The 22,940-nt window shown below is 35.7% G+C and overlaps 1 protein-coding gene across 1 annotated transcript in view; it reads left to right on the top strand.

Annotated features, from left to right (window-relative positions):
• The first annotated feature begins 6,188 nt into the window (after positions 1–6,188).
• The window catches only part of LOC113230754 (phospholipid phosphatase 2-like), a 135,283-nt gene continuing 118,531 nt past the window's right edge, over positions 6,189–22,940 (top strand). The window contains exon 1 of the mRNA XM_026464833.1: positions 6,189–6,456. Within this exon, the coding sequence (XP_026320618.1) occupies positions 6,310–6,456 (147 nt within the window). The 5' untranslated portion in view covers positions 6,189–6,309. The remainder of the gene's footprint in view (positions 6,457–22,940) is intronic.

The following is a 22,940-nucleotide window of genomic DNA, read 5'->3' as shown; positions in this document are numbered from 1 at the left end:
TTTTTTCAAACAAACCAATGTTTTGGGCCCTTTACAGGTCCCATAGTCACGGTTGACTGAGGTGGTACAGTCTTCAACCAGTTATGTCTAATATTGTTGCAAACCACCGTATTTTTTCACTATAGTTACAAAAGTTATTAACTAAAATACCTTTTTTTTATATTTACAAAGAGATATTCCAATTTACGATTACAAATTATTTTATTAACATAATTATTTTACTAATTAATAACGAAAATTTGAATAAAAAAGTTCTGAAACGTTGGTTCGTTAGAAAAAAATAAATGTACGCGATTTAAATCCGGAAAAAAGTCTCAACACCTATGTGTAACAATCGCAAAAACCTAAGAACTCGAATTATACATCATTGTCAATTTTATTTTATGAACTTAATTTGTAACATATCTTAATGGAATTTTAATGACTGTAATTTTAAAACATTGGTCGCCCGATTTGGGTAAAAATTGTGAATCAAATTGTAATTGAAACATTTATAACGCCTTTAATCTACCAGTTCAGACAATAAAAATTGTGATTTCTTCTACAGCATCTACACGTTTTTGTCTTAAATAAGTACGCACAATTTTACTCACAAGATTCCTCTGTAATATTCTGAAATAATCATCGAATGTCTGCTTTATTATATACGTATATAATTTATAGATAAAACGAGTTAGACCGAGCTAAAGGTCAAGATGAGATGTGCTAAGCCAAAACGGAGACAGGACACCTAGACCTAATTGTCATAAGTTATGGCATGATTTACAAAAGGGTTTCATTTTACTATTTCAACATATAAAAAGTCAACAAACTGATCAGTCTGGAAAATAAGAAACCTAAACTTAATTAAGGTCACAATCAAAATAGATTATCGATTAAACTACAATCGATTACTCTGAATGAATTTAAACATAACTTGTGTTTTGGCTGTTACATAACGTCACACAACTAAATCTCTTAAAACTCTGCTCTCAAATTACCACAATTCGCAGAATTCGCAGTAATGGTTTAATAATTTTTTTTACGATACTAACTGACGGGGCGAAGAAATCGTGCATCTGGTAGTAAGCGACACGCCTGTCCATAGCAGTTGCAGTGCCAGTCAAAGCCTTAAATCGCAAGGATGAGGGACACTGCCACTGTGCCTGTCATGTTAAGAGTGGTTCACATGGCGACTTTTGGCGGCTATGCTGCCGTTAATCGTGTATCGTCGCTAGTTCTTTTACACACGCCCGCAATTTTAAGCAGTGATGCAAGCGTGCGACTGCATCGGTGCAATCGCTTTAAATCCCAAGTGTAGCGATGCAATTACGCAAAGTGAAAAATTATTTATTCCATAGTTAAAATAAATTTATACTTGAAAACGTCACATTTAAGCTACTGCTCGTTCACTACGCTGACCCCCCTGAGAAGAACGAACAAAAAACTCTAAGGATTGCTCTTTTCAAATAAACTTATATGCTATGGAATACAATTTGAATCAAATTTGTGTGGATTCTGGAGCCGTGTCGTCTTTCCATACATCTTTATCTAACGCGTAGTCTTCAATTTTTTAATATGATTTTTCGATCAAAATATTTTTAATGTAGTTTTTAAACTTAGGAAATGATAAACTTAATATATGCTCCGGAATCTTATTGTAAAAATAATACAGTTCCCCATAAAAGAGTTGTTTACCTGGGTTAAATGAAATCGTGGTACCATGAGTTTGGACTTAGCTCTAAGGTTAATATTATGGATATCTTCTTTCTTATTGAAATTATGTATATTTTTACGGGCATATAAAATATTTGAGTAAATGTACTGTGATGCCACAGTCATGATACCAGTCTCCTTAAACTTTTCTCTGAGAGAAACCCGAGAGCCTAGACGGTACACATAACGAATCGCTCGTTTTTGCAATACAAATATGGTTTGAGTATCTGCCGCTTGACCGCACATGAGAATCGTTTCACGTTTCACGAATGCGCGTTTGCATCGCTGCTAAAAATCTCCTTCACCGTAACCACTCTAAGGGTCGTATTCTAGAACTCTACTCAATGCTCAAGTCAGGATTTGAGTATGATTCAAAGCACTCGAAATCATACTCAAGTCCCTGCCATTAGGGTCGTATTTCCAGTGCTTGTGTTTCCAGTGCAATCCTGACTTGAGCATTGAGTAGAGTTCTAGAATACGACTCTTACACAAGTTGATAAATCCCATGTGCCTGTAATTTCACCAGCATATTATAAGCTATCAATTGACATCAGTTTCTTCTTTTTACATCTACGAGTAGGCTTAAGACAGTAAAAGAACAATGCTGAAGGGGTTGTAAACCACTAATGTGCCATGACAGACTACGGCAATAAAATAGAATACTCGGGTTCAAATAATTTACTTCATAAGTAAAATCGCAAGAAAAAAGGAAGGTTGTAACAAGAAATGGGTATAAAAAACAAGTACAACGCTACAAAATACTCCCTACTTAAGTACTAAAAACGTCAGACAGACCCAGAAAGGGCCGAGTTATACAATATTACTAGGTTAGGTTTTTTTTTTTTAATTAAATGGACTTACCCACTACCTAGCTCGAAGCAAAGATAGGATCTACGATGGAAAGAGTTTGCCCAGAAGATGCCTATTCAGTCGCACTTTAAAGATACCCGGGTTGTATTAATACGAAAATACAGACTCAGGCAGGGATTTCCATTCCTGGGCTGTGCGCATAATAAAATATGATGAAAAGCGCTTAGTAAGCCTGAAGAGAATATCGACCAAGTGAGGAAGTAAAAGGGCGGAATGACCTGACGGAGCTCATGCGCACACTCACCGAAAATTAAATGTATTAAAATTGGCACATGATTTAGGTGGGAACTGGTAAAAAGATTAAAAACAGACGAGCATCATTGCTCCCTTCATCGATTAAGCAAAGAGTGACGACGGAATTAAAACAAAGTTAGAATGACGGGCAACGGAATTAAAGAACAATTCAAAATTTGAAAACAAGTGGCCAGGAACCAGAGCAAAGGTGATAAAAAGGCGGAATGACGAAGGAATGATGGAAGGAGGTCGCATCGTCACAAAACGATTCTTTTCTACCTACCTACCTATACAAAGCCGTCGAGCAAACAACCGCGCAGTGACTGGGCAACGTCCCGAGAGTTGTGCAATCGCTTTCACTAATATAATAGCTGATTTGCGATTCTAATTCGACCGGTTCTATTCTTTTTATGCATTGCTGTTATTGGCACCAGATACTCATTCCATATAGTACTGTATTGAATACGCAACTTTTTATTTAACTAACAAGGAATCATACAGGTAATATGCCTAGTTTTTATGGATGTAAGATGACGTTTCAAGTGTACGAAAAGTAAGACGGTAGCTAGGTCATCATCATTGTCGTCACACTTGACCAATGAGGTTTGGGGAAATCACATCTTTTTACCTAGTAGTGTAAACCTTCTTTTACATGAACGTTATCGCGATGTTCTCCTTCTAATAATTCTATGGTAGCTATAATAGTTTGTATATTAAGAGCGGTCATCGAGTATATAACCTGAAATAGAGACGAAATGTCATTTAATTTTTTTGAAAACTATTCTGCCAAATCATTACGGTGACAGGTGCGCTCCGATTGGCCAGCCCGAATGCGAAACAATTGACGGGTGTCGTCACAGTCAAATAATCATTGAAAAATTACATAATTGAATATTTAATTACTGATGAAATGTGATTCCGTTTGTTTTGTAATTAGATGTTTTGCTGTTTTTCCCTCATCACCGAATGGAACAGCCCCTCAGAGTTAGAGATATTATCTCTATTACAATAAATACAGAATATTTTTGGAATATACGGAGACGTACACACAGGTCAATTGTTGGCGACTGTTGCGGCTTTCTAATTTGTGATTTCAGCGCAAACGAGAGTTAATATTTATAAGTGATATCACTGCCATTTGTTTCTGGTTATGTACTTGAAGAGGGCCGTTAATAAGAAATTATTAATGAGTGTATTATAAGTCCGACGCTGACTCGAAATTTGTCTTTTTTGCCGCCCGTGCTACATACGACGTTTTGATCACATTTGCGAGGAAATACATAAAATAATAAAGGAAGGAAAAGCTTTATTTTAAACTTATTGATATTTACAGTGACTGTACAATTATTAAAATTTAGAGATACTTCATGTTTGATGGCCAGCTATCCATACACAGATAATACAACTCAAACTAACCGTCAAAAGGTTTCAACGTGTAGGCAGAAATCGTCCAGGGAAGTACTACCACCTTATCTATTTCTGACGCCAAGCAGTAATGTGAGCAAAACTGCGTTTTGAAGGGTAATGTGTTAAGAGTAAGTTAAGTAGGGTGCTGGTGAAATTACAAGCACATGGGACTTTTTAACTTGTCTCAGGGCGCAGTGGTAATGTCACTCAAATCTCTGCGATTTAAAACTGAGAGCGTGTTCCCATTATGTCGTAACGTTTTATTTATCGTTAGACGACTGTCGCGTCTAGCTTGTTCCCATATCACGACTATTTGTCTTGACTGTGTCGTGTACGTTTATTTATTGTTGAACGACTGTCGTGTCTAGCTGTTCCCACTAGATCGTGACGACAATTTATCGGTTCATGTCGTTTGCACGACAGTTTGAAGCTGCGATTATCTGTCGTCACATTTTTATAGTGACATTTTAGTCTTCATCCGACGACTGTCGATCCAGCTCTTTCCATTGTCACAACATACATTAAACTACACAACTATCTGTCGTCACGACATAACGGGAACACGCCTTGAGGGGTACAGAGACTCACGACTTATTCATCCCGTCACATGGTATCATAAAAAAAACACTCTGGAACCTTGACTTTACCGTTTTGAATTTAAAAATGCATATTTCTCTCCATTCCCACGATAAGCCGCTTTTGTCAAGTAGCATACTTTACTTTTAACACGTTTTTGCTCTTCAAATAACTAGGCGATAAAGGCATGTATTGTTTGCGTTCGTTATCTTTCATCACACTGAGGTGGCGAAGGTTTTTTTTAAATAAAGGTTTCCGTCATTGTTGCCCGCGCACTGGAACGGGCGAAAGCACATATAGCACAGTATATTAGTTTATCTACGATAGATTAATCAAACTATTACATTTTCATAATATCCAGGTAATGTACAATAAAATATATACTAAAAAGTAAAACTAGGAGTAAATTATATGAATAGAATTGAGTCCCCGCGGCTAGGTGCCCAAGATGCTGGCAGCGATCCCCCTTTTTATGGCTATGCTAACGCGTTGGGCAAGGTAGCTGCCGGCCCTTGGGTTTCCCAGACAGTCCATTAATGTTTTTGGATATAATTTTGTACAGGTGAAGAGCACCGGGATCCCACGGGATTATAATGTATAAACAAATGTAGATAACGTTTCATTGATATATTGAAGGAAATTGGTACTTGACAATTACAGGCACATGAGACTTGTCAACTTATTGTGCAGGGCAGTGTCTCTCAGATCTTTGCAATTGAAAGCTCTAAGTGCTTCTAAGCTTGTTCGTACCGTCACTGATATCGTAAAAATAATTACTTGGCACTAAGTCTATCACGGAGAGTGGGCGACCAAATTGCATGAAATCATTTCGCCATCACCTTCCCTATCATCATCGGTAGACTAGACGTAATCTGGAGTTTCACCCTTATGCATATAATAATAAGATACCTAAGCTTCACACGAAGAGTTACGCTTGCACGTTTACACTGCTTACGGTATTGGAGCGGAGTTCCCTGCCTGCAGATTAGTTCCCTGAACGCTATAACTTAGGCCTCTTCAAGGTGAGAGTGAATAGGACTTATAATAGTTGTGCATGCTCCACATCGTCACTTTCCATCAAATGAGATGGAGGTCAAATGCGTAGGTACTATATATACTATATATTCCTACAATAAAACAAAACTATAATAAACTTGCATTCAATACGAAAATTTACGCACATAAATATAGACAACCTAAGACAAAGAAAGGATCAAACTGTAGTCAAACTATAGAATGTTATAAAAACCAAAAATAACAAGGACCGGTAAAGTAATAAAGTTTGTAAGGCTCAGCAGGCTACCTGGGGTGACTCACCGCAGAACCACGTTTTGCTTTGCGCCATAATAATGACCTAAACCTGTCATTCGATCGCGCTTGAGTTGCGCGTACGCACGTACCGGCCGCGTTCCAAAAATTCAAAATCTCCGCCATATTTGTTTAGAAATAACGAAGTCTGTTTTTTTATTTATATTTTGAATATTCGTATTAAGAATTTACACAGTGTAAGTGTGATAATCAGTGATCATGGTGCGTAGATATCATAAGTGGTGCTTCAATGTATCTGGTAGATCAAAAGTGGTGCCCGCGGTGCCTACTCAGAGCACCGAGGGAGTGTTTACTATAGACAGTGTTGATACCCGAATGTCATCCGTATCGACTTTGGACATAGCAGTAAGTTAAAAGGTTTTATTTGAAATCGATTTCATGTTATTGATGTTTCGTATACAATTTTGACTGCGATTTGACGTGTTGTTTGTTGGTTCTGTAGGTTATTTAAAACAGCTGTTTAAAAATGGAACTTGTTTGACTTGTTTTAGTTTAAACATAGCATAATAAACATTGAATTTAATACAATTGCTGTTTAATATTACATTTACAGTAACTTAAGGTTTATCTTCTTTAAATTTAATAATTAAGGTTTAGTGTTTATACCAAATACAGTTCAGTTATCTCCTGCGCTAAAGTTTTAAGTAACTTAAATTAAACTTAACAAATTGTAAGTATTTGCAACATTGCTTCACGTTATCAAAGGCAGTTTAATACAAAATCTCCCTATTTAATATTGTAAATGATCACTGTGTTGTGAATAGGCCTTTTTAGAAACGGAGTGTAGACTATATTCCGTACAAGCGATGTTGGTGAGACCAATACTTTGGGTATAAATCGTCCGGAAAGGTTTGTGTCTAGTAACGTCCTGTTATGGCCTAATTTTTAGTGGTAATCGTTACCACCATTTCACCCAGAGGTTCATTAACATCTGACGGATATTGTTTGGTCTATGGAGGGTGTTATTCTACAAAATCAAATGGAGAAAACGAACAAAACGATACGTACGTTAAATCGCGTACTTGGTTTTATGCAAATGTTAGTATGGAATCTTCATTCCGCAAGTCCGTCTCGCAATTGACCGGTTTAAGATACATGCCTACTCGTGGCAAAAGTGTTTAACGACATTTGGAGAAAGGAAGCGCTATGAAAGAATTTTCTACCGTCAGCTTCGCGTATCTCTACAGTTATACATATATGTGATATGCCATAGTTCTGTTTTCATATTAGAGTTTTTTATGATAATAAGTGATGGGGCGTACAAATCGTGCGCCTGATGGTAAACGACACGCCTGTCCATAACAGTTGCAGTGCCACTCAGAGCTTTCACCAACACCCTTACTCTTTAAAACTTTAACGCTCACAGGACTGCTTGGCGGCAGAAAGAGCTAAGGTAGAGAGCAATACTTCCCTGGACGAACTTTTTCACAATAAGCCCTACTACTACTTCTTTCTTTCTGTTTGTTTCTGTACGTACTAATATTTCTGATTAATTTACATGAAAGTGCTTTTATCACAGTCATAAAAATAATGTAAATTACAAGAAACTATTTATGTATATATTATGTGTAATTTTATAACTCCTATTTAAGAATCGATACAGCCTCAAATGGCTTTGCTTGATTCCGCAAAACAGTGAAAGTGTCGAATCAAATCACATAAATATCACTGTAAAGGCGTTAATCCTATTTACCATTCAAGTTTCTAGTGCGACAGTTGACCGAATAAAGCACTTACTTCATAACAGGAAATCTGTAGGAATGTTGAGAACAGGATTACGAATTACTGCGAACCGAAAGGTTATATTGTGCCTCTCGTTTCGTTGGCAAATATGAACTTTATATTTAGATTCCTTAAGGTTACGTGTCTAATCTTAATGGTATTCTTAAATAACAAGTTATAAATTATGCAATAAATCGGAATATTATTACTGTTCTAATTAAGGCCCACAAGCCGAATTTTTCGCGAATTCCTAAATTATATTTAAATTTTATTGAATGTCAGAATGTTTCACCATGATATTCAACAATTTTTTGTGAAATTACTCCACTAGTTTGTTATAATTAAAATCGAACACTTAGAAAAAAATCACTGGAACGTCTTCCAGCAAACCATGCCAGAGGCTATGCCAACTAAGCCGCGGAACGAACCAACGGACCTCACGATTTTTTTTATGTGTTTGTTGCATATATTTGTTTTGGTTTTTAACTTTTTTTTTTCGTATCTGTGACAAATCTATGAAATTTTTTTTCACTCCACTAGCTCGGAAAGGCTTTCATTCTCGTTATATATCGCTAGCGTGGAAAAGGGTATTGAAATTCGAACTTAACAATGGAGTGTGGTACACCTAACTTTTTCGATGAAAAAAAAATATAATGACACTTTCAACTACACGATTTGTCGTACAATACTTATTTATGTAATATAAATCCGTTGGTATGTTTTATTCTTATTATTGTTGACATTAAATTGACAATGATAACTAATTGTGTTTATCAAATTATTTTAATTCGTCGAAGAACTAAAATAGTTTCAGTTCACACAAAATTATAAGTACAGGCAAGAACAAAAGTTGATGAGGTGCAAATTCAAAACGCATCCGGAGGTAAACTTTTTCTTTTGATCAAAAAAACTTTACTGATGTTTTAAACTGTTTTTCGTTCATCTACCATTTCTCTCGCTATAGTGAGGTGAAAAGCTGTGTGTTTCGCTCGGCAGCAGAGTTGTTTTGCGTCTCGTGGCTTGAAAACCTCGCTTCGCTCATGGTTCAATCTTAGGTTCCTTCGCTTCGCTCAGGTTTCAATACAAGCACTCGCGCCAAACAACAACTTTGCAGCCTTGCATAATAAATAACTATTTCTTACATTGTTGCAATTCTGCGTTCCGGTTTTGAAGAAATGTTACCGCCATTTTCTTTTTTTTTTGTGTTTTTAATTCCCGCAACTATGAACACTGAGCAGTTGGCTATGTGTGTTTTTCTTGTGCCTGTTTACACAGTTAATAATTATTTTTGTACGTAGATTTAAAAGTTTATAGAAGTGGACAGTGGATTTTCATACTTACCTTGCAGGCCCTGGCCGGGAAGAAGACGCACGGTCCATAAATAACAAACTTTCCGTGTTCGTTTTTTGAAAGAAAAGCAAACATATTTATAACCAATATGAGTTGTAAAATACATTGCATGATCTTTTAAAGGGTTATAATCAAGTGTAACTATACTCTAATTACAATTATGCACTTACATAAGTGCTTGCTTGTTAGTAAGTTCACAAATTGCTTTAGGCATATTAACTAAAAAAATAGAGACGGACTTCTCTCAAGAACCCTTAGAATAATAACGCAAAGAACCGATAATAATTTCAACCCTTTCTAAACGAAAAATAAACAAACAGGTTTGGTCATTGACTTACAATTATATAGACGTCGGGTCCGCGCTAAAAAGTGTCCAAACTTATAGGGCGTTAAAATCGTATATAGAGCATCATTCACGCTTTAGTCTTCGTTTGTTTGACTGACAGCGAAGCAAGCAAAATTAGACAGTACTGCGATGACATTACAATTTAAATTCAACGTTTTAGCTTTTTCATATTCCTTTACATGTCACTACGTTTAAATAGGTTGACTTGGGACATTTTTTTCGTGGTTTGTGTATTAGACCCGTCGTCCATTTATTTGTAAGTCAATGGGTTTGGTTAATATTTTTAATCAATCACTTAATGAATTATTATATGATATCTTGAAGGTTATAACTTGTTATTTCATCACCTTTTCCAAGAATACTTTTTCAATTATTGGCATCTTAAAATCATATACGAAAAATGTATTCTAAAAGTGAGGTTATTTTTCAATTATACAAGAGTTGATAGTCCATTGTTGCATAATGCTGTACAAAAAAAAAATATTTTAATTTTAGTAATCGATTCGATAAATATAATCGATCGAAAATTTCAATCACATTTTTTTTGCTCAGCAATGATATTTTATATAATATAATGATAATTATATTTTTTTTATAAACACATGTTTGGCCAGAATCTCACCTGATGCGACGACGTCAAAAGCTTCACACTTTGTACTTTAGACCGTTCTTAGCGTAAGCGGCATGGAGTTGAATTTAAGTCTTAAGTGTCAACCTTGATGTGCTCTTGACCCTGTACGCGTTTGCCTATTCACTCTAGCCTTGAATAGCCCCAAATTGTACTTTTCGGGAAACACAGATTACATAATACAGAAACATAGAGTATTCCATTCCTTTGCCGTACGCATTGGAAAGGAGGAAGCAAAGCTCATCGACGACATAAGGATGGAGCGTTCTGGACCTTTCTAGTCGACCGAAGGATGATATATAATGTAAAATATACATATATCCTTATTACACACTGTAAAAAAATCATTGATTCTCAACAACAGGACTGAAATGAAAACAAAAATTTAAAATATTTAAAATTTTTTTTGAAATGATGTTCATTTATTTTTTGTGAAATTACTCCACTAATTTGTTGTTATCATTAATACAAAGATCGAACACTCAGAAAAAATTCCTTCGATCCGGTCGGATTCGAACCGACGTCTTCTTGCATACCGTGCCAGACGCTATACCAACTAAGCCACGGAACGAACCAACGGACCCAACGAATTTTTCTATGTGCTTGCGTCGTGTCTTTGTATTTGTAAAATACTTTCTTTTATATATTAGGAATAGATAATATAGGAAATATAGAATGTTTAGAGGACACTAGACTGCGAGGAAAGCGATGGACCCAATAAATAAAATCAGCAGTGGGCGGTTCTATGCATGAGTGCACCAGGGAGTCCACCAACAGACTGAGATAGCGAGATACCGTAAGTCGAGCGGCATAAGCCCATAAACAAACATACTCCGTGATGTCTACGGGTATGGTGGACAGTGCCTCTCATATTTTTGCAATTTCAAGCTCCGAGCGGCACAACTGTTATGGACAGGCATGTACCTTACCATCAGGCACACGACTACTTGTTCGCCCCGTCACTTGATATTATAAAAAAAATAGCATTGTGGGTGCTAAATGGTCCTGGGTTCGATGCGCTGCAGGACCAGTTTGAGAAATTTATCTTATTTTATATGACTTTACGTGGGACATCCGACCTATACTATCACCGATTACTCGATGCATGTTGGAAATCTAGGGTTGACTACCAAATGAAAAATGAAAGTACGAAAAATTGATTGCGTCTGTCGTCCGCCATGTTTTTTCGACGTTTCTCTTCTGTTTACTTTTTAAACATTAACACCGTCTCCAATCTGCTTGAAGATATACCTACGACGAGATCTATCTCTCCCTATGTTTAATCTAAGGACACGTATAAGGAGTCCCTGTCTACCCCTGTAGGAGACAAGGTGTTGCGTGATACGTATGTATGTATGAATGTTTTCTGCTGTGTATATGAGAATGGAGCCCCAATCTTCCAGGGAGGCAAATAGGGATTACAGATAATTATTTTCTATTATTTCTTCCTCTTTCGTGTTTAAGCTATTAAAATCAAGCTACTGGTATTAAATGCTAGGGGCATTAAATGCCAGCAGCTTGATTTTGATTGCCTTTTCCGATCGGAAACTACGTTTTTTCCGAGTCAAAGTCCCATAATTGCGACTCACAACTGGCCGATCGGAAACTTTTGACATTTCAAATCGGAACAATAGTTTATTTAACTCACAAATTAGAAAGACATAGTAGAAATCTGGTTCATCTTCTCGCTCAGAAACCCATCTGATTTCGAGACTACCCGATCGGTTCGATTCCGCTTTGAATAAAAACCAGGACGCTGATCCTTATCTGCAAAATTACAGGCACATGGGACTTGTAAACTTATGTCTCGGGATGACGGGCGCAGAGGCAGTGATCCTCAGATCTTTGCGATTTAAAGCTCTTGACACTGCAAAAGGCGCACGACTTGTTCGTCCCGTTACTTAGTATCGTAAGAAAAAATTGATGATCTCGGTGGTCTAACAGTTTGATCCATGGGCACTGTTTCGATTTCTGGTAGGACCAATTTGGGAATGGTCTTTTCTAAATTGGTTCTGGCCCTTTACTCTCGTTCCCCATCTGACATCCGTTAGAATATTCCGCTTCATTCGCATCATGCGCCTTTTACTCATCGGCAAAGTCGAGTATTACTTATTTGATAGTAATTGTTTCGGTCGTATGTCGAACGTTACGAAGAACGCGAGTAAATCCCCTGGCTTGAGTAGTCTACGGAGTAAATTCTGTTGTTCTAGCACTCCTAGGACTGGACAGTCCCTGCTGCTATCCAGAGATAATTATTTTTACACCTATAGTTTGTTATAATTATTAATACAAAGATCGAACACTCAGAAAAAATTCCTTCGATCCGGCCGGATTCGAACTGACGTCTTCTGGCATACCGTGCCTGACGCTATACCAACTAAGCCACGGAACGAACCAGCTGACCTCACGAATTTTTCTATGTGCTTGCGTCGTATCTTTGTATTGGGTTTTTCAACGACTTTTTATCCGTAGCGCCATCTACGAGAAATCTATGATATTTCGTCACCCAATTAGATACCTTTACCCCCACCAGCCCCGGCTAGAGATGTCGCTATTCATTGTATTTAAATTTTTATTGAATTTATACTCAATTATTTAATGTGAAATTACTCCACTAGTTTGTTATAATTATTAATACATGAATTAGATGAATTAGAATGGAATTTCTAAAGCACTTGATACATCCTAATTGATAAGATAAAAATACCAGTTAGTTAAACTGTTAGTCAATGACACAGTTTCTTGAGTACTAACGAGGTTGGTTTTCCTGTAGTTAAGTAACCATCAAATTGATAACAGTAAAGTAGGTCATATAAAGCCTACAGGAAATTATTGGTTTTATGATGATTTACGTGAATTTAATTACACTGTTCTTGCTTTAAAAAAGGGCAGAGAATTCCTGTATCTGTGACTTTATTTATTTAAACTTTATTGTACAAAACACTGAAGTACAAATGGCAGCTATAATGCCATAAGGCATTATCTGCCAGTCGACCATCAGGCCAAATAGAAAAACAATAGTTTGTGCTACAAGTAAAACAAGAACAAAATACTATAAGCTTATAGTTATATGGTATAAAATAAATAATATAATATTTTTTTATGATATCAAGTGAGTCAAAAATATAAAGGCTATCATACCTTAGTTTGGAAATATTTTTTGAAATTCTAAGCGTCAATTCTATAATTAAATTGTATCGCTAAAAGCAAGTTAAAGAAAAACGAGATTTAAAATGATTGAGCAACGAAAAAAGAATCCTATGTAAAAAAAAACTTCAAAATGGCTTCATCGTTTTCGTTCATTACTTTCAACTTTTGATAGATGTCGACTGTCAACTGTGGTAAAATACAGGAAAAATATTCGGAAAAATATTTTTTTTCTGAAAACTGAATTTTTCAAAATGGACAATTTTTACGGCGCAGGACTAGCCGTGACCTTGGTTAGTTTCATTTCCTAGTTATACTTCTAAAGAATATGTAATACGAGCGTAAATACTGATAGTTGTAAAGGAAGCATTAAAGAGCTCGATGGATCACATGGGTGCATTACAAAATAAATATTGTAAATGATAAACTTGAACAAATGTGTATTTAATGGAATCTGCCTGATAAATGAGTTCTAATGTTTATTGAATGTGATGGTTTCGAGTGTAATTTGCTTATGATATTTTTGAGTTTGAAGTTGAATTTCAAAAATAAGTGGTAAGTGGTGATCCATAGGGTTTGCCTGTCCCATTGAGATCAGGGGCTTTACGATGAACTCTTATTATAGTTCAGTATATGTTGGTAAAAAAGCGGGATGGTGATATACATTTTGTGTAGCGCTGTCTCACTACGATTTATGATAACTGTAAACTGAATCATAATAAGAGTTCATGGTAAGGCCCTTGGGTGCCAATACGTACACTGGACAGCAGGTTAGATTGCACACCTTGACCTTGACGCTTCAAATGTTGACCATAGACAATGACGAAAGAGACAAAGAGCGTTTTCACTTTATCACGGCATAATTTTCGTACTGCACTGCACCCTGTGTAGGGATAGCGTTAAAGATTTTTTTCTACTCCTGTACTTTTAGTCTGTCAATTATAATTTCATAAGCCAAATCATAAAGGCGCTCTTTTTAGGTCCGAATTCAAATTCTATTGTCTATGGTACTGAGCTGAAAAATTGCATTAAAGTTCTGTACACAGAACTATAATGTCTTTAAAAAAAATAACGTCGTTATTTTGCTAATTAAAATATCAATAAGAACACTATTCAAACGCTATACTGCCTCCTTATTGGTCAAATTGATATTTAAAAAAAAATGATTGGTTTAAATTTAGATTATCTCGTTGTTTTTGTTTTTTAGCGTTTACTTGGCTTTCGTATAAATATATGAAGAGGCTGTTTGGTCGAACCTTTGCCTACCCTAATAAATGTGTTATAATTTACTTACAAAAACAATTCCTTTTAATGTCCAACCTGTTAACAAAATATTCATTAATTATTGGTTCTGTTTTATTAATTTATTTACTCGCAGAAAAAGTATTGTATGCAATTATTACATAATTAAGTATTAAAATCTGTTAGCTATGACCTAGCCTCATTATGCAACGATTGCATAATATGCTATTTTAATATTAAGAATGTACGAATAAACATTTTCTATCTTTTAGCTAGACAATTAGGCTCCATTGAAGGTCTAAGTTGGTGCCATTCACGACTAAAAACCAAACTTTGAATAAAGATGAAACTTTTCAAAAATCTTTTATTCTTAATATCACTATCCGGTTATAACTAGAGAATTATTATAAATTACTACTACTATAAATGTTATCTTCCATTACTAATTTTAAATAAATTATTAGAGTATCATAATGATATCAATTAGTAAATCATTATAATTGTCGATATTAAAATTATTTATTGAATAGTATAGAATAACAATAATACAGAAAACAGTACAATTTGGTTACCATTTCGACCTTTAACGTTAACAATATAGAATTCAATTTCAACTCGCTAATTTGCTAGAATACAAAAATTATTTAGATACTGCTCAAAGTTGTATGGGTCCTAGATATGTCAAAGACCACAAAGTAAGTTCAGATACATGTTGCACATGACTATGACATTAAAGGAAGAGGTGGGCAAAGGTCTCCGTGTATTAGACAGCCCTGTCATTGAGACGAAATGTCATTTAATTTATTTGAAAACTATTCTGCCAAAACATTACGGTGACAACTGCGCTCCGATTGGTCAGCCCGAATTCGAAATAATTGGCGGGTGTCGTCAATTGTTTCACTTCAAAGCGACCAGTTTATCTTGATCTTTGCTTTAACGGAAATTGAAAAAATACATGTTTAATATTTAATTACCGATGAAATGTGATTCGGTTTATTTTGTAATTAGATGTTTTGCTGTTTTTTCCCACACCACCGAATGGAACAGTCCCTCAGAGTTGGAGATATTATCTTTATTACAATAAATGCAGAATATTTTTGGAATATACGGAGACGTACACACAGGCCAGTTATTGGCGTTGTACTATTTCAGCTTTCCTATTTGTGATTTCAGTGCAAACTAGAGTTGATATTTAAAAGTGATGTAAGGCCCATTTTCCTGATGAGTTGCCTGAGATGGAGGGCCCGTATTTCATCTCGTTTTTTGGTTATATACTCGATGCATTCGCAACTATAGTGTAGTCTCTTTTTTAGACAGGCATATTATGTTCAGTGCTAGCCTATTATTAAAGTTTTGACGATCTTAGTAGCCTAACGCCCTACCTTTTGGGCACTGGACGCGTAGCCTCGAGTTCAATTCCCGATAGTATCAATTTGGAAATGAACTTTTAAATTGGCTTTGGTCTGGGTGTTCTGGGAAGCGTCTCAGAATTCCATTACTCTGGCACTATACTAAAATATCACACAAATTCTACGATAAACTCTCGATCATAAATTGTAAACCTTACTATAAAATTAATTATAGATAGTTTACTATGTGATAACGCGCTAAAATTAAGTTGAGATCTTGTAAACAAGTTTGTATTACTACCGTAAAGATATTAGTGCAAAGCTCCAATTCCCGTGACAACTAGAAAATGTAAACAAATACCAGTTTTTGTTAAAAGAACTTTCGTAATTTGCGATCCAAGTGCCGCGTGTGTGACTTCGTGTTGAGTGAGGTCAAATCAGTACGTGGAAAAAGAAAAATGAAGCAAAGGAAGTCAATGAATTGAGAATCGGCAAAGTATTTAAAATTTACCATAACAGATGTATACAGCTAAGTATTAGGGGTTAAAGTATGAAATTGCCGTTTTATTGCAATAGATTCTTTGAATTTTCATAGAATCTTCATGGTTTGAGGTTTTCGAATGAAACTTTTTTCAAATGGTTTCTGTGATTTTTTTTTTTAATTTGAAACATTTGAATATCGACTTTCAATTGTTTTTGTTATTCAATTTAGACAAGAAAGATGGATACTGCGAAAATTCGAGTGATTTTTGAATACGAGTTCCGACGCGGAACTAACGCGACAGGAACAGCCCGCAATATCAATGCTGCGTTTGGAGACGGGTCTACTAATGAACGCACCGTGCGATTTTGGTTTAAACGCTTTCGTGATGGAAATTTCGACTTAAAGAACGAGCCACGAGGAAGACCGCCCACACAGGTGAATAACGATGAATTAAGAGAGATAGTGGAAGCCGATCCTAGTCAAACTACCTAGGAATTAGCGGCATGGTTTAACGTTACCTTACCCACAATATTGACTCACTTGCGTCAAATCAATAAAATAAAAAAATACGAAAAATGGGTGCCTCATGATTTGACTGATCTGCAGAAAGAAACGCGTGTTGAAACTTGTGTTGCCTTGTTGAACCGGTACAGAAATGAAGGAATATTGGATCGAATTGTAACATGTGATGAAAAGTGGATTCTTTATGATAACCGGAAAAGAAAAATGCAATGGCTGACCCCAAGTCAAATGCCACGACAGTGTCCTAAAGCAAAACTTATCAATAAAAAGGTAATGGTAACTGTTTGGTGGTCTCAGCATGATGTTATTCACTATAGTTTTCTCCGATCTGGTCAAGCAATAACGGCAGATGTCTATTGTGCCGAACTCCGAACCATGTTGACAAAACTAGCAGTAAAACAGCCCCGACTCATGAATCGATCTTCACCATTATTGCTCCACGACAACGCGAGACCTCACACAGCACGAGAAACCATTTTGACCCTTCAGGAACTGCAGTTAGAAACCATTCGTCATCCTCCGTATTTACCAGACCTTGCTCCAACGGACTACCATTTTTTTCGTGATTTGGACAATTATCTACGTGACAAGAAGTTTTCTTCCCAGGAGGCAGTACAAAATGCTTTCACACAGTTTGTGCAGTCTAGATCGTCGGAGTTCTATCGCAAAGGCATTAATAACCTTCCCATTAGATGGCAGTAATGTATAGATAATAATGGCAACTATTTTGATTAAATAAATTTGTTAAAAATTTAAAAAATAAACAATTTAGATTTTCAGTACAAATCGGCAATTTCATACTTTAACCCCTATTATTATTTTATTTAATAAAGCTTTTCGATCCATTAAAAATGTAATTTAAATAATTTCTTAAAAAAATATGTAAAAACGTACCTACATAATTTCGTAAAGAGTCTATACAAGCTCTATAATAGCTTTGGTTGATTCCGCATAACAGTGAAAGTGTTAAATCAATACTTTGAAAAAAATATATGTAATAAAATTGAGGATATACTTATTTCTATACGTATACTGTGTGAAAACACGATTCCTAAAAATTTTCACAATAGAAAAAAAAACACAAACATAACTGGAAATTTGTTATAATTATTAATACAAAGATCGAACACTCAGAAAAAACACTCAGAAAAAATTCCTTCGATCCGGTCGGATTCGAACCGACGCGTCGGTTCGAATCCGAAATTTTTTACAGTTTTTAATTAAATTAAGTTTTTTTTTCAAGTACATAAGTAAATACATTACAATCTAGCTACAAACAAGCTAGACTAATCAGTAACTTACATTTCACTTAATCTAATAAATAAACAAACTAAACTAAGAATTCACCTACTGGCCCTAATCCAGATATTCCGTAATTAAAAAAAATCGGGAATTTTTGAGATTTTCACTAGATTTTGAAATCCCGATTTAAAAATCGAATTTTATTTACATATTTTTTATGCTTCGGCAAACATAATTTTGGAATTTCATGCAACAGAATCATCAGCCGATTAAATGATAAAACATTCACGGTCGCTTCAGATCCATTTTTTATTTCAGAGAAAAACATTTTTGATTATTTTCTTTACTTACGTTTAACTTTTTTACATTTTTTTGACGGTTACGAAGTGGTGTTTTTGTTAAACTATTTTTTGTTTTTGTATTTTTTCTGTTATAAGAATATTAAAATATTTAATGGCCAATAGTCTGAATTTCAGAATTGATCCTATGCATAATTTCGAAGGAGACTGATTATCTTTGTTATGTATGGATCTCAATTACCCATTGAACATTAGATTATATTTTGATTGATATTATAGCAAAGCATGCATTTTATTTTCGTGTAAATCACAATTCCATTGAATTCTTATAGTTTTCCGAATTAATCCAAAAAATCCGGATTATTCCGAATCCGTTTTCAAAATCCGGATTTCAAATATGGTCCAAATTTGCAGTCCCTATTTATTACCTATCTATTAAGCGAAGACACTTTTATCACGTGATCTTTTTGTTCAGTGTCACTGGCACTATTTAGTTTAATCATACCCTACACTCGACTAGTTAAATTTAGTGGATATAAAAACACAAAATAACGCCAACAGTGAGTATGGTGACGACCTACTTTGTCTTCTTATCGTATCGATGGCATGCGCTATAATGCGTGTCATAGTGGTGAAAATATATGCTAATCGGCGTAAGATTGTTGCCTAGGCTGACTTACAGGAAATATATGATAGTACGACCTACTTATGATGGATCGCGTCGTGTGTGATTGCATAACATACTAAGAATATTATTATTTTCAAACTCCAAATATAACATAACAATATTTTTTTCAGAAGTAAAGTAAAAGTTCAAACCACATTTAAAATTAAAGGTAATGAGGTTTGGACAAGAATTGTCCCGTTGTTATTGTATTAATGAACCATAAATGCCGATCGATTAATTAAATAAGTAATTATAATACTGTATACAAAAGGAAATGAGACAAAAATAGATAATAAGTATTACGTACATTGTTGATATTTGGATTAAATCTGTATTTTGTTATTTTTCGCCTTTTAGTCTAGTGACTCCTTGTGGCTTTTGAAGTTGATTGAATTTTTTTTAAGTTTCTTTATTTTTAGTACACAAATACTATTTATTATTTCTATCTACTTGATTGGAAGACTTTTAGTAGCAGTATAGCTTTCACAAGCTCTTCCAGCCACCTTACCTATTTCTGCGGCCAAGCAGTAAAGTGAACATTACTGCGTTCTGGTTTCGAAGGGCAAGGGTGCTGGTGAAATTACAGGCACTTATCAACTTATGTCTCAGGGTTTCGGGCGCAGTGGCAGTGCCCCTCAGATCTTTGAGATTTAAAGCTCTGAGTGGGACTGCAACTGTTATGGACAAGCGTGTCGCTTACCACTAGACACACGACTTGTTCGTCCCGTGACTTGGTATAACAAAAAAAAGACCCCATTCTCATAGACACAATAAGGTAGGCAGAGACTAAGAACTTAAACTCATTATGTTCCTGACAAACCACTTTCGTCACGTCACGTCATCAAATCATCATTAAGGAGGTAGACGTTGACGTTTATATCTCAATCAGATTGGGAATAACCCTAAAATATTTTTTTAAAAAGGAAAAAATATGGCGGGTCGACAATAATTTTTTATACTCTCAAAATCACACGTTAGATTAAGTCAACCCTAAGTTCTCGACATTCGAAATATATCGTTGTGTCGTTCCTGTGTGTAAATAATGCCTTGGTCAAAAAGGTCAAATTTATGGCATTTAGCTGTATCCAAAAAGAACGCAAACAATGCGTTGCCATACCTCTTTCTTTTTTATACGACTTCGCGTGCGACTACCCAATCTCTACTGCCTGCGATCACGCATTGCATGTCGACAGCTGGAGGTCGAGATATGTGACGTTCTTTCTGATAATACAAAAAAATGTTTTCGGTCGAGGTCTTTCATATTTTTTCCGAATTTTTCTACTGCGACGTTTTCTCCATCCAATCCATGAAAAAACATCCTGACTTTCAAAGCTAAATGTTTAATCCATAGCTAGGGTTGCCAGATCAAAAAACCGAATAGCCGAACATACTAGTCAGTTAACTAGACATTTGGGTGAAAAGGCTCGATATTGTTTAAATTATTTTATGTCGTATTTTTAATGCAACATTTTTTAATGTAAAACTGGACTTTTTTATCATTCTTTAAAAATATTTTTAAATTGTAATGAAATTGAATAAATCGGTCTTCTTTGTTCTTTTCTTCTCTAGATATTCCAAAGAGTTTTGGAGCTCTATGATCAAAGATTGAAATCGAAATTTAATCTTAATTCGAAAAAAATATTTCATTTTCTAAATCTATCACAAAAACCTAAGAAATCGGAACTAAACATTTTTTTTTATTTGGCATGAATAAATTGTTGCCTTAAGGCATTCATATCTATTGCGTTGTGTTCGTATTAGAGTAACAGGTATAATTAAGTGCGTTGCTACGCCGTCACCCTGTATATAGTTATCCATTTACTAACTAAACATCATAATTTCTATATAAATTTTTATGGGGCTATTGTTCCTATGTTGTTTCGTGACGTGGCCTTCTATTATAATATTATCATTTCTATATATTATGTATATTTACTATCTTCATCTAACTTCTCGTAGACAGCCATACGCTCCAAACCAGTCTAGTAGCAGTAGATCTCCTTGTGAAAGAGTTCGTTCTGGGAGGTATTGACACCTTAATGATTTCTGCCGCCAAGCAGTAATGTGAGCATTACTGTGTTTCGGTTTTGAAGAGTCAGGGCACATGTACACGCTTACAAATTCGACGTGTCTGCTACAGAAAAGATGACAATGGTCTTGTACACGACAAGAACTTTGTCGGAACTAGCTGCAAAAACATGTCGTGTCTGTTGCAGACGAGAAAATTATGAGTGTTTGTATTCATATCGTAGAATGCTTTCGGACAGACATGTGTAGGATAAAATGTCGTATTACGAGTCTTCCAGGTGGCTGTCGTTTTACTATCGACTGTGGGAAGAAAATAATTATGTTGACTACTAAGTAACATCCGTCCACGCACGTAAACTTTCCTTTACTGACATTGCACCTCACCTCGCCCCATACAATAGCGGCAGAGCGCGTCGTGTCAAGGGTAAACAACATTTTTTTTTATCCGCGCCGAGGCAGTGTACACAGTTCGTGTGTAGAAACGACACGAATTCTTGTATAGACCCGGCGACTTTTCTTAGCGTGCACACGCGCCCTAAGGGTGCTGGTCAAATTACAGGCACATGGAACTTCATATATCAAGGTGACGGGCACAGTGGAAGTGCCTCTGAGATCTTTGCGATCTATGGCGTATCGCCGGTCGCGAAGTGGGAAAAATTGTTTAGTTAGATCAAATATGGTTTAAGTCTTTAGTATTAAAAATCGGTCTTATAAAAAATACACGAATAGCCTAAGGCTAATTGTCTAAAGAATGTATTAATTCATTATACGATAGTATGTTCTTTACTCGATCATATAAAATCCCGAAAACAGGCAAAAAAGTGTAGAATTATTTAAGATTCAATTAAAAGAGATATTTCTCTTTAAATACTACAGATAACCTGCTAAATTTTGGGTTTCAACTGAAGCCCTATAATTATTAAAATCACATTTATCCCAAACCTTGAAAACGCCCTGCGTGTCCAATACAATAATGGTTTTAGGATGCTGTTGGGATTGCCAGGCTTTTGCACTGTATCAGTTAAGTTCGCGGTGGCACGTATACTGATAACTTCAGTGCGATAATACGCAAAAGAACTGTTTTAATTTTTGAAATTTTTTTAATTTGATTTAAAAATACAACGATTTTTAAGCGATATTAATTTAAGCGCGCATTATGCGGGACGCGAGGGGTGACCTCCCACACCTCACCTCCTAAAATCTAGGCTCGCTTTCCAGTACCTCGCCTTAAAGCTTTGAGTGGCACTAAAACTGTTATGTATAGACGTGTCGTTTTCCACCAGGCCCACGACTTGTTAACTTCTTCTTTTAATAGTGTCGATACTTCTTTTATTTTAGGACTACATTGACCCTGAATAGTACGTTGCTACCTCGACTGCGCTGTCAGTGACCGCGTAGAGATCTTCCCTCGTGCAGGTATTAGGAGGCACAAAAGTAAGTGCTGCATTGACTGTGTTGGGACACCGCAGTCACATTGGGTTTGACTAGTATCCCTGAAACCTTTTACACATCGTGTCTCTGCAGCGTCCTACCTGAGTGCGGAGACGATTTAAAGACTTCCACACGGACCACCGCAGATCGCAACCTGGTGGTAGTTGCTCTTAAGGCATGATGAAAGTGGTTTTTCCGTTTCCACAATGCACACATAGTAATAAATAAATAAATAAATAAATAACGCACACACTCAACATAGCCCCGCACTAGGGAAACCCTGTGTCGCGGGTGCCATGGACACACACATAGACAACTACAAATTACATCCAAACTCACGAGAGATATAATTGTAGGCCATACAACTATTTC

Source organism: Hyposmocoma kahamanoa, unplaced genomic scaffold (genome assembly GCF_003589595.1).
Source record: "Hyposmocoma kahamanoa isolate Upper Pololo Valley unplaced genomic scaffold, ASM358959v1 64, whole genome shotgun sequence".
Lineage (NCBI taxonomy): Eukaryota > Metazoa > Arthropoda > Insecta > Lepidoptera > Cosmopterigidae > Hyposmocoma > Hyposmocoma kahamanoa.
Note: the sequence above shows the minus strand (reverse complement) of the source record. Positions and strands in the feature narration are given on the sequence as shown.